This window comes from Botrytis sinoallii (genome assembly GCF_014898435.1).
Source record: "Botrytis sinoallii strain Bc 23 chromosome Unknown BSIN_018, whole genome shotgun sequence".
Lineage (NCBI taxonomy): Eukaryota > Fungi > Ascomycota > Leotiomycetes > Helotiales > Sclerotiniaceae > Botrytis > Botrytis sinoallii.
Genome location: NW_024066045.1, coordinates 1,066,879 through 1,080,098, shown reverse-complemented (window position 1 = coordinate 1,080,098; position 13,220 = coordinate 1,066,879). Strand labels below are relative to the sequence as shown.

Here is a 13,220-nt window from a genome sequence, read left to right as displayed (position 1 = left end):
CTTATACAATGGACTCTCCACCACCAAGGCCTCTTCCCACCGAGACGCCCAATGCCGGTGGGAATGAATTCGATGATCTAGATGACCTTTTCGATTACGATGCTGGAGATGCAAATGATCCTTTCAGCGACAATTACGTGGTTCCTGGAAGTAAAGAAAAAGAAACAACCAAGACCTCAGAAAGCAATACCAAAAGCGGTGCAGGACTTGGCATTGATGAAGAAATCCAGGTTACCAAAAAGCCTAGAGTCCCTAGAGTGAAACTTGATGAGCACAAGTATGTCCAATTTGTCTGATGGATGGACTTGGAGATACTGACATAGATTTGAAGACTTTTGTCTTCTGCAGGAATACCAAAACTACGGAAAAAAGCGGCAGATCATTTGAAGTTTAAGGGTAAAGGCCATGAGGTATGGATTGTAACAATTTTGTGAATATAAGCTTTATACTTACAAATATATAGTATTCAGATGCAGCTCGTCTCCTTGCGTTCTACCAACTTTGGCTCGATGATCTATTCCCAAAAGCCAAATTTGGTGACGCATTAGCTATGGTCGAAAAGCTGGGTCACAAAAAAATGATACAATCTGCGAGAATGGACTGGATCAATGAAGGGAAAGCTAAGTCATCGGTCTATGAAGATTCCCTATTTGATGAACCAGAACTTCCTCCACGCGATGAAAATGAACGAGAGAAAACAGTCTCGAGGATAGCACCGATATTCGAAAATGCAGCAAGTGAAAGACCCAAAACACCAGTTCCAAATCAAGATCCGGACTTCGATGATATGTATGATTCTACTCCGAAGAATGCGCGACAAAACCCAGCTATACAGTCTACTTCAGTCTTTGGTGGTGCTAACGATAGTATATTTGGTCCTCCGAAAGTTACCACAGCTGGGGATGATGGACCGCCAGACGACGATCTGGAGGCATTACTTGCAGAAGCAGAACAGGACGGGGGCGATGAGGAAATGTTAGATGAAGATCTCGAAGCATTACTTGCCGGAGATAACGAAAATACACATCCTAGTCGACCTGCAAAGCAAGATACAGGAAAATCTAAACAAGCGGAAGATCATGATTTGGATGCTATGGAAGCTATGATGGATATGGATGGGGGATGGTAAACAGGTTGCGGCTGGCGTTAGGGTGTACAATGGCAGCATTATGAGGCGTTGGGATGAACTATTTTGTATGAAACTTTTTAATTCGGAATCATATTCCAATGAGATGATGCTCTTCATAGTCTAAGTGGCCTACTAAATCACTCGATTGTTTGATGTTAATTGAAGTGATTGACAATGGTGGGTCTGGTGTGGTGAACAATTGGCTATGTCATCGAGCCGATTAGGTTGAATTGTATAGAAATGTCAAACATAAGAAAGATTGTAAAACACATCTTCTCTGAACTCCAAAAGGAATTGTTCCAAATGCTCTATAGTATAGATTCCCAAATTAAAATAAATTGGTAACACTATCACTCAACCTTTTTCGCGGGTGAAGTGCAGAGCCCAAAAGCCCAAGAACCCCACCCCCACCATAATTTTGTAAAGCACGTACCTGAGAAGCTGCAGCTTCAAGAGCTACCTACCGGTACTTTACACAGCACTTCCAAGATCTGTGGAAGATCTGTCAGTTAACCATGGCAGAAGGCTTAATCGCAGCTTTAGATCATCTTGATCTCGAAACACAGGATGACTGGATTGACAGTATACTCGATGAGCAACGTCCACCAAAACGCATCAAGCAAAATCGCGACGAGCTTAAACAGGAGCTTGAACAGAAGTACCTGACGCCATCAACAACATTTTCTACAGAATGGTTAAATAAGCTTCAACAGTAAGTCTTATTCTTCCTTCATAACCTTCATACTGGGGTCGCGGTACATCTGTCTGTTTGACAAGATGCGCGAGATAAAAAGTATGGGCAGCTTCTTGGGACATTATTAACATCTATTTTCATTCAGGCGCTGGGACTCAACAGCAAATTATACAGACCTTTTTCAACTCGCTCCAACTCAAACACGTACAATCACACGGTTCACAAGAGAAGGTTTAGAAGGTCGGGTTACAGGTTATAAGGAAGTTACAGTACCAGCAAACAGTGCGACTGCTAAAAACTCTACGTCTTTTATGAGAAAACCAGCAAATAAGGCAGATTTTGTCAGAGGTGCAGCAGGTTTCTTTCCATTCGCACCTGGGGGATTAGATGCTGTAGTGGCTGCGGCTGCTTTGGATGAACAAGCCGGTAAAATCAATGATGCAGTACCTGAAAAAAAGAATCTGGAAAAAATCATAAACTTTGGTGGCGAGGATGGGCTATTAAGCGTACCACCAGGGTTTACTAGGGGGCTAAAGTTTGAGAAGAAGGGAGAAGTTGATGAGAAAGAGGCTGAAGACGTAAAGAATGTCCTAGAGGAAGAACCCGTTGAGGAAGTGTCTGCAAATGGAGCAGATGGCGCCATAAAGGATGAAGCTACTTCGGAAAGCTCAGACGAAGAAGAAGATGATATTGATTCAATGTTGCCAGTCGAGTATCCGGCACTAGAGCCCCACGGTGCACTAGCAGCCTCAAGCGCGAAGAGAAGTGGAAAAGAATGGGCACATATGGTTGATGTCAAGAGAGACATTCCAAATTTCAGAGAATTGGTTCCGGACATGGCAAGAGATTGGCCATTCGAACTGGATACGTTTCAAAAGGAAGCAGTTTATCATTTGGAAAGCGGAGATTCAGTTTTTGTTGCTGCTCATACATCGGCAGGTAAAACAGTAGTGGCAGAATATGCTATTGCTCTTGCCGCCAAGCATATGACCAAGGCAATTTATACATCACCAATCAAAGCATTGAGCAATCAGAAATTCCGAGATTTCCGACAAGTTTTCGACGAAGTTGGTATTCTCACGGGAGATGTGCAGATCAATCCTGAGGCGAGTTGTCTTATCATGACCACAGAGATTTTAAGAAGTATGCTTTACAGGGGAGCTGATTTAATCAGAGATGTGGAATTTGTTATCTTCGATGAAGTACATTACGTTAATGATTTAGAGCGAGGAGTAGTCTGGGAAGAAGTTATCATTATGTTACCAGAACATGTAACATTAATTTTGCTGTCCGCAACTGTCCCAAACACCTACGAATTTGCATCCTGGGTTGGAAGAACTAAAAAGAAAGATATCTATGTCATCTCAACTCCAAAGAGACCAGTTCCACTAGAACATTACCTTTGGGCAGATAAAGGCATTCACAAGATTGTGGATGCAGAAAAGAAATTCATCGAGAAGGGTTGGAAGTCCGCAAACGATGTACTATCTGGAAGAGATAAGGTAAAGGCTCTACCTCCACCAGACTCCTCAAATACTCGTGGAGGAGGAAACCAAAGAGGTAGAGGTCAAGGTCAGAATGCGCGTGGTAGTGCACAACGTGGAGGTGGTCAACAACGCGGAGGAGCACAACAGAGAGGCGGTCGTGGTGGTAGTGGACCACCCCGTGCTAGTCATAACCCAGGGCATATGGGACGTGGTGGTAGACCTGGAGGTCGAACAACAGCTGCCCAAGACAAGACATTATGGGTACACCTAGTTCAATTTCTTAAAAAAGAAAACTTACTCCCAGCATGTATTTTTGTCTTCTCCAAAAAGAGATGCGAAGAGAATGCAGATGCATTGAGTAATCAAGACTTCTGCACAGCGACAGAAAAGAGTGCGATACACATGACAATTGAGAAATCCATTGCTCGGCTCAAACCAGAGGACCGGCAATTACCACAAATCATTCGATTACGAGATTTACTTGGGCGAGGTATTGCTGTTCACCATGGTGGTCTGCTACCTATTGTGAAGGAAATTGTTGAGATGTTATTCGCACAAACTTTGGTGAAAGTGCTTTTCGCCACAGAAACATTTGCTATGGGATTGAATTTGCCAACTCGAACAGTTGTCTTTTCTGGATATCGCAAGCATGATGGACAATCCTTCCGTGATTTATTGCCTGGAGAATATACTCAAATGGCTGGTAGAGCAGGTCGTCGTGGGTTAGATCCTGTGGGTTCGGTTATAATCGTTGCGCCGGGAGGTGGTGAAGCTCCACCCGTTACTGAACTTCGACAAATGATACTCGGAGAACCGTCAAAACTTCGTTCTCAATTCAGATTGACCTACAATATGATACTTAATCTTCTGCGAGTTGAGGCTTTGAAAATTGAGGAGATGATCAAAAGAAGTTTTAGTGAACATGCTACCCAACAACTTCTACCTGAGCATGAAAAGGCGGTCAAAATATCCGAAGCAGACCTGGCCAAGATCACCAGAGAACCTTGCGATATTTGTGAACAAGATTTAGATACTTGTCATGAAGCAACTCAGAGTTATAAGCAACTGACTCGCGATGTTCATATAGGATCACTATCAACTGCTATTGGTCGTCGAATGTTTGTTAAGGGTCGTCTGGTAGTTTACCACAAGGATGGTGTTCGCACACCTGGTATTCTTGTTCGTGACGGTGCTACAGACGTGAATGGCCTATCTATCCATATTCTCGAAATCAGAACAAGACGAGATCAATGGGATACAACTGATTTGTTGCCGTTCGTACCTAAGTTTCGAGGAATGTTTACCAAACTTCCTAATCTTAAGAAGCACATTTCCACCAAGACTTGTTACGTTTCTGTTAATGATTTGGAGTGCGTCACGAATACGATTGTGAAGGGAGTAGTTCCTGACATATACAAAGGTGGGGAACTTTATGAGAGTGCAAAACAGATTCTCTTCAATCTTTGTTCGTCGTGGGAAAGTGATGTATGGGATGAACTGGACTGGTCTAAGATCAAGGTTCTCCAATTGAGGGAAAATCTTGTAAAGCGTTCGGAACAAGCTACCATCACCCAAGAAGCTAATTGCCTAAAATGTCCTTCATTTTTGAAACATGTAGGTGCCCCTTCGAATCCTTGAATCATATAACATGTACTAATAAACTTACCCTCAGTTCGCAATGTGTCATGATCAATGGCTAATCCAAGCCAATATTATTCAACTTCGCCAACTTATGTCTGACAACAATCTTCAACTGTTGCCTGATTACGAACAACGAATCCAAGTCCTCAAAGATCTAGACTTTATCGATGACGCTTCTCGCGTTCAACTCAAGGGAAAGGTCGCTTGCGAGATACACTCCGCAGATGAATTAATCCTGACAGAACTGATTCTTGACAACGTACTATCAGCATATACGCCAGAAGAAATTGTCTCTCTTCTTAGCGCCTTTATTTTCCAAGAAAAAACAACTATCGTCCCAACTCTCCCCAGTTCCTTAGAATCCGGCAAAATCAAAATCCTTGAACTCTCAAAAAAGATAACAGATATGCAAATATTACATCAAGTTATTCAACCAACATCTGAATCCAATGATTTTGAGGCTCATCCTGAGCGTTTTGGACTCATGGAAGTCGTATATGAATGGGCACGCGGAATGAGTTTCAAGAATATTACAATGCTGACAGATGTACTTGAAGGTACAATTGTGAGAGTCATCACGAGATTAGATGAAACCTGCAGGGAGGTCAGAAATGCGGCTAGAATCATTGGTGATCCTGAGTTGTTTCAAAAAATGCAAACCTGTCAAGAGATCATCAAGAGGGATATTACTGCTGTGGCTAGTTTGTACATGTAGATAGGTGGTTTTATGATTATGGATGGGTTGAACGATTTGAGGGGGAAAATACTAGAGCATTGCCTGTACATTACTATACCTATGGAGTTATGAAGTAATGAGGAAATGAATATTTTTTTTTGGATCATTTTGATCATTTCAGATGCACGCATGACCTGCGATTGATGTCTAGACCTGGGTGATCTAGAATTGGGGATGAAAGAGAAATTTCGAGGGTGAATCCTACGCATTGGAAAAGTTTTGTTGCATATCTCATTATTCAATATTCTATTGAGGGCTTGGGGAGAGGGTCGGATTGGTGGAATCGAGAACTTTTGTTCAATTTTATTCATGGTATTTATGGTATTTATGGTTGTTGTGTTTCATCGGATGTGTATCATGATTGTCATTGCATACTGGTATGGTAGTTCAGCACCGTCAGTATGATCTTTCGGAACAGAGGCAATACAGTATAATGATTGATGCCCAATGGCTTATTGTTCTGAAGTCTTAAAGCAAACACAGATACTCATCTCATGTATGACGACGTGTAAGTTCATCTCTGATGTATATATTAAGTAGGTAAATTCTTAGTCCAAAGCACTAAGTGTATCTAATCAAGGATTTCGTTAATGAATTCATATATTCATTTCACCCTCATATTTGTATTTATGTGATATGATGAATATGAGAATAACCATGTATCCGAATGAACGGAAACCATGATGTAACAATTGCAGCGCATGCCGGTGCTTTCTTTCCCTTGTAACCTTCCCCTTTACTAATGCATTCCCCGTACCAGGCCTTTCCAATTCTTATCCCCAAACTCCATGCTTGCGTTTGCAAAGAAATTGAATTCCGTATGATCCCCTATAATTCATGCATGCCATGCTGATATTCCATCCAGTACCTATCCATCGCTTTTCCCATCCAATTCTCCCCTCCTAAAACCCGGTACGTAATCATAAATATTCTCTCTCGATTGTTATTCGTGCCCTAATAATCCCCAATTATCCATCGCTTTCCCTTCCATAACTAAATCATTAACTCCCTCGATCTTTCCTCCCACCCCTTCTAAGTCTAATACCTCGACCCGCTTCATCCACGTTTCTGGCCATATCAAATACACTCCGTGAATATCTCTCATGTGAGCTTGCCACTCTTCATCAAACAGCGTTTCGCGGTTATAGCACGGAACTTGTTCACCACTAGCTTGCGATAACGATTTGCAATAGTCGAGGATGGCGAAACCTTCCGAGGGAGTGATGACGGTCCATTCGAATTTTGTACGGAGAGCATGGGAGCGAAGCGAGGAGAAGGGATCGGAGAGGGCGTGTGCTGAGCCTTGGGCTAGGGAGCGATAGTTGGAGAGGGCTGAGGTACTGTTTGGACTTGGGATGGTGGAGTAGGATAGGCCGCTGGTACTGGATGGGGATCGATGAGAGGAGTATGAATCGTAGCTCGAGGTGGACGTTGTTAAGGGTCGTTGAGCTATACTTGCATAGGGTGAGGATGAGGGAGTAAGGGATGCTGAGGAGTAAGATGAATAAGAAGGTGTGTGTGATGAGTATGTGAGTTGGGGATGTTCGTCCTCCAGTGGTGTAATATTGCCATGTGATGAGTAATGTGACGTGGATCCTGATCTTTCATGTGAAGATTTGTGAGTTGGTACTTCTCTATACGATTGGTTAGCAAATGATGTACAATTTCCATGTGCATAAATTATCAGGGGAGAAAAATCCCCCAAAATAGAAACTCTTACAATCTTCCTCTTCCACTAGCTGCCTCCGCTATCGTCAAATTAAGTCCTTCATTTTTGATATGAACAGAAACGTGTTTCCTCAATTTTGCAGCTGTATCCGTTTCTTTCATACAAAATCCACAAACACTTTCACATTTCGCTATCCTCAATACACCCGTCGTATTCCAAGGGGGATGGGTGTGACCTCTACTACATGTAGTTGGTGGAAGGGAGCTTTCCCTATCCATTCTTCTGGGTAACGAACTCTCTCGTTCTGTTCTTCTCGACTGATGACTAACTGAAGGCTTTATATCGTGTCCTTGACTGTGACTATGGCGAAAGATTCGAGTGTGGATCGTGGTCACCATTTAGACGCTCTGATATGAAGATGTGAATATAATTTGGACCTTGAATCGTGAAATTGTCATGGACTTCTTTTCCCCAAAATTCTAGTAGGTCGTTGTATTCGATGTAGTGGTCTGACGATGATAATGATGATGAATATGATGATGAAGAAAAAGCAAATTAAATCCCGAGAATGCTTTGATGAGAAATGACAAATTTTCCGAGATCGATATATTATGGGAATTCGACTCTTGAATATTGCTTGAACAATGTAAATTCCAAGCGAGCGATGAATGAAGTTGAAGTTTAATTTGCTTAATGTGGTTGAACTCCCGACACTCGTTTCATATAAAAGATGCCAACGTAGATTTGAATGAAACACCGACAGGAAAAGCATCCATTCTTATAAAAATGTGAAGCCTTCAAATTCAAAGTAAATAAATAATGATAGGAAGGAAGTAATAAGCTTAAGAAGATCTTCAAGAAAGGATGATCGATCAGTGGGGATAAGTAGATTATTATTACATGGCAGCTGGTATTATTGTCATTATTCTTATTATTATTTATTTTATTTTCTCAAATGTAATACCTAAATACTTCAATCAAAAGGGTACAAATGTCACTTCATGGCCATGGGACGCCATGGGACGCCAGGGACGGTATGGTAAATTTGCTTAGCTTAGTAGGTATTAGGTTGTGGTTGCGGTTACGGTTTATGCACGTACGATGCGGCGATAGTATTAGGCAGTCTCGAAATCGAAAGCAGAATTACTCTATTGGGAAATAATCGCGAAGTTTGAATTGGGTGTGAACCGGTTTCAGAAGTTGCGATTGGTTGAAAGGGGCTCGAGATGGGGTCACAAATGTTAGACTAATGAACATTTCTGGTGCGAGCGAAGCGAGGAAGCTTGGATGGAAGGGCAATTAGACCGAGCCGCACACGTGGGATGTAGGGTTGGGCGATTTGATGATATATAATATTGTATATTTGTTATTTCAATATATATGTAATATTAGTCAAATCGTATTATATATATAATTAATTATAAGATCTTATAAAATCCTATAAGAATTCTATAAAAGGTTATTTTGAAGTTATTTTGAAAAGAAAATAATTAGTATATAAATTATATGATTAATATTTGATTTTTGGGTCTAATTATATACTAAATTGAAAATTAGAATTTATCAAAAACTTTTTCCAAAAACGATCTATTTTTATTTATCCTGATGGTTTTATTGGCTCAAAAAATATGTGTATAAGTTTGGTATAATATTTTATATACCTCAAAAAGTATGATAACATGAAATTATATAATCGACCCTCAAATTATATAATTCGCCCATCCCAAGTGGGATGGCATGGCAGCGTGGGATTTCAAGCGATGTTGTCACGGGGTGACACTAAGCCCTTTCTGTCCTGTCCTGTCCTGTCCTGTCCTGCTATATATGTGAGAGTAAGGTAGAACTTCCAGTTCTACCTCCTAGTCTTTTGGGCGTTTAGCTCAGCGGTAAAGCTTCTGAATACTCCCAGAAGTGATCCCGTGACATTAGGTAGAACTACCCTTGGTTATAAGTGGAGCTGTGTGGGGGGCCCACTTATAGCTTACAAGCCTTCATTGGTTTGGGGGCTAGCATATATAGATCCTGTCTGCCTGTCTGAATGCCTGAGGCATTAGAATCCAGAATCCTGAAACCTCCTAGTAGGTGATGGTATGGAGACCATACCTTAAGGAGGGGGGTGGTGTCACGGGGTGACACTAAGCCCTTTCTGTCCTGTCCTGTCCTGTCCTGTCCTGCTATATATGTGAGAGTAAGGTAGAACTTCCAGTTCTACCTCCTAGTCTTTTGGGCGTTTAGCTCAGCGGTAAAGCTTCTGAATACTCCCAGAAGTGATCCCGTGACAGATGTGTACCTAGGTATAGTTGGTACCAGTCAGTGCCCTGTGAGTGAAATTGAAGCGGATATGCCTGGGTAAAAAGATGAAAAGTGCCAGAGACTAAGATCGAGATGCGAGACCGAAATGTTAACATAGTGGGGTGAATGGATGAATGGATGAATGGAATCTGGATGCGACGCTTGCGAGTCTAATCGGCATTAGTTTTGGGTGTGGAGACCTATGCTGTTGGAATATGGTAAGTTTGCGAGAAAAAGGAAGAACATTGGAGACTGGTAGGCTAAAGCTATTAGTGGTTCATGGTTCATCTGATTATGTGGTTAATGTACATCTGACATTTTGATACCTAGGCAACTCGCAGAGTATTTTGATATTGTAACAAGTAGAAGCATCAACACAATACAGGTCATGGACAATCACGTAAGCGGTGTTGTCACAGCACGAGACTTCTTACCGTATGGTGTCTATTCATTCGTATTCAAGATCTGATGGGTCTGGGATAGTGTTTTTGCGGTGCTTGATAACGGTCTACGGAGTAGCGACAAACTCCTCCCCGCGGGAACAAACAGGGGGTATCTTCCTCTTTCCGGGGAGAGATGTTCAGTCAATATAAAATTCACAAGAGGTAAATTGTGACGAAACAAATCAAACGAGACAAGGGGGCAACGAGGGATAACGAGCTTGATAATGGAATTTCCGATGGGATAAGTTAAGATACATTAAATGAACTTCGATAAGGTTTACACATGCAAGCATGTTTTGCTACCAGTAAGAGTATATGAGCTACATTCGGACTTTCCTCCTAGGTATCCAACAGGGTGACCATGTGAGGTGACAGATGATCGCCGGGAAGGAAGATGAGATGAGAACGCTGCCACGAATCCACGATTCACTCAAAAGAGTAGAAAGTTACGAAACTAATGTCTATGATCATTCGATAGTTCATTAGCCAAGGTTTATCCATGGGAGTATTTGAAGGAGTCAAGAGTGCAAACAACTAATCAGCAATTCGCGTGCTGAGAAGTCATAATCGCCCTTTGAAACATCGTTGAAGAGAGATACCGAACATAGATTAAAACAAAAGCATTCGCCGATTAATCCTCTTCTAGAATAACGGTTAGAAGGCCGAGGCCACACCCGGGGTCTAAAAGTAATATGGATAAAACCCTAGACTCCGAACTTTAGGCGTACCATGATTATCTTAACCGTGGCACTGGAACACCGAAGGTCTATTTATTATTATATTTTCCTAAGAATTCTCACTGGGATTTCTACCCAAGAACCCCAAACCAAACACCAAAAGTCATACAGCATGCGATACCTAGGTATATTTAGATTTAGACGTGAAAATAGCCTGCACCGGATCAACCACCAAAGATCGAGATGCGATGAGGCTTGCGAGAAACATACATACATACATCGAGATGCTAATGTTTCCACGTCAACATTGACGTCCGAAAGTTAATCAATGGTTGGTTAGAACAATGTGAACCCATGTATTGTGCAACTGTCGTCGACAAATCGCATCTTCACATGGGGGTTTGGGGGAGGTCTAACAAACCGATAGATGTACGATAGCACGCTACGGCACAATCTAATGCATGTCATAATGTCAGAGTGACTAGTGAGCAGTCATTGGACGAGGAGTGAAGAACAGCTGATTTTGAGTCTTTGCAGGCTTCGACAATGCTTACCATTGCAAGCCTTTGCGGCTTATCGTTCCAAATACATATTACTATCACTACCTATATCATTGTTGCTATCGCTACAAAAGAACGGATTTAGAAGGTGGAACACATTGTCTACGAAATTTAGAGTTTTCTCCCCCAAATATAAGCGGGAAGGGGTGTATATTGATTGAAACTTGAAAGCCTCTTCTACATTCTTCTTTTCAGGAGAAGAGCAATGCTCGTTTCCATATTCTCCGGTCCCTCCGATTCGTATCAAGACAGGTGGATAGCTAGTTCCACATGGATGAAAAAAGCGATATACTCAATCAATTCGATTCATATATTGAAAACATTTATATTGCCGAAAGGATTTCTGATGATATCACTTACCTAGTTTATTGAGAAATAAATGAAGTGGAAAGTATATTATATGAAGGCTCATAGATACATACACTCGATGTCTGCAGCAGAATAATGGAGTTCCCGAATTGAGATCGAATATTGAAAGGAGTGTTCTAGAGTCCCAGTTTTCCGTCCTAAGCCTGAGCACACATTTTTCGAACTTCCCCTCACACTTCCAAAACAATCTCGCAAAACAAATAAATCAGAATACGGACGGCACTTCAATCTTGGAGGCACGGGATGGACGGGAGGGTTCATAACTAACTCATCTCTCCACACGTCAAGCAGAGAGAAAAGACATCGGCACACTAAACACACCTGGGGAACGGAAGATGCGATTCGATGACTCTGCGTGGTAGCTACAGCTCCTGACATCGAAGCAATAAGCAACACGACCAATGATTCCCAGACCCTCTACCTTATCACCTCTCTATTCGTCGCCACAAGTGCATCTCGAGACTCGGAATGTGATGATCGCTATGCAAAATTGTCGCTACATAAAGTGGCTGTTTTCTTGCGGAAGAGCGGTATAGTGAATGAGACAATCTCGTCGCGGCTTGCTTTTTGGACGATTCATGAAGCTTTTTGCAACTACTTGGCGCAGGAATGAGCATCGGGTCTAGAATTTGAGGGGCTTTGCTTTATATTGTAGATTGTAATGCCTCGGTGTTTGTTTTCAACTGGTACAACGTCAGATCTTATCTTACTCATTCTCGGTCTGTTGTATAATTCTATGGCCTGCGCAGTGGTGGTAAGTGCTAATCGACCCTTTTTGTAATCTTTTTGTAATGTGAGAAATTTTTGTCTACAACGTGTGATTTTGTTGTAGCATGGCATCGTATTGAAGGGGATTACAACCTGGGGAGCTTTTCTTCTACTTTGATTATAGGGGTAGAATAATGTATGTTTCTAGTCTTTAGGCTTTCCCAGGCTTTTCATAACGTTACATTTTCGGGAGCAACGTTTGAGTTGCGAGGTATTTCTCCAATCTTTCCCCATATCCTTCCCCCTTCATTTCATTCCCGTACGACTCATAGATGTACATCTCGCATCAAATTTACTTTCAATCTACATCTAAACGAAACTCATCTCATGATTCGTCTCCTTCAATATGCATGCTGACATGACAGTCAGCCCTAATCGTTCAGGCCATCAGCATCAGCACATTCTTTCAGCCCTGTGAAAGATTAAATAACCACGTCATACCGATTCTTGCCCGCAATCACAGCTTACAGCATCCTCCTCCCGCGTTTTCTAGCCTCTTTTCAGATAGAGTAGTAGGTCATAAGTAGGTCAAGCAAGATGATGTGGTGCTTACGGTAGTTTTGTGATGCCGGGAGTGAGCGAGCGATATTTCATTAACTTATGAGTGAGGGTATCTTCCACGCCGAAAAGAAAGAGGAATATCGTCGACGGAGATATCCCAGATACCGCCTGATCCTTTCTTCCCTTCAAGTTATGTATCAAGATATGTATCGAGATTCAAGACCAATCCTCATGAATCGTGTGTAAGGATTATT

At 41.9% G+C, this 13,220-nt stretch overlaps 3 protein-coding genes across 3 annotated transcripts; 2 read left to right on the top strand and 1 right to left on the bottom strand.

Moving 5' to 3' along the window:
• Positions 1-8: 8 nt before the first annotated feature.
• Positions 9-1,129, top strand: EAF02_009207 (uncharacterized protein; the record flags this gene model as incomplete). The annotated part of the gene is made up of 3 exons (XM_038905255.1): positions 9-277; positions 332-410; positions 464-1,129. The coding sequence occupies 3 exons, from the start codon at positions 9-11 to the stop codon at positions 1,127-1,129; spliced, it is 1,014 nt and encodes a 337-aa protein (XP_038755152.1).
• A 515-nt stretch (positions 1,130-1,644) lies between these two features.
• EAF02_009206 (uncharacterized protein) lies at positions 1,645-5,666 on the top strand (the record flags this gene model as incomplete). Its single annotated transcript, XM_038905254.1, has 3 exons — positions 1,645-1,841; positions 1,969-4,924; positions 4,983-5,666. The coding sequence occupies 3 exons, from the start codon at positions 1,645-1,647 to the stop codon at positions 5,664-5,666; spliced, it is 3,837 nt and encodes a 1,278-aa protein (XP_038755151.1).
• Positions 5,667-6,630: 964 nt separating this feature from the next.
• On the bottom strand, positions 6,631-7,754 carry EAF02_009205 (uncharacterized protein; the record flags this gene model as incomplete). The annotated part of the gene is made up of 2 exons (XM_038905253.1): positions 6,631-7,321; positions 7,408-7,754. The coding sequence occupies 2 exons, from the start codon at positions 7,752-7,754 to the stop codon at positions 6,631-6,633; spliced, it is 1,038 nt and encodes a 345-aa protein (XP_038755150.1).
• Positions 7,755-13,220: the final 5,466 nt, after the last annotated feature.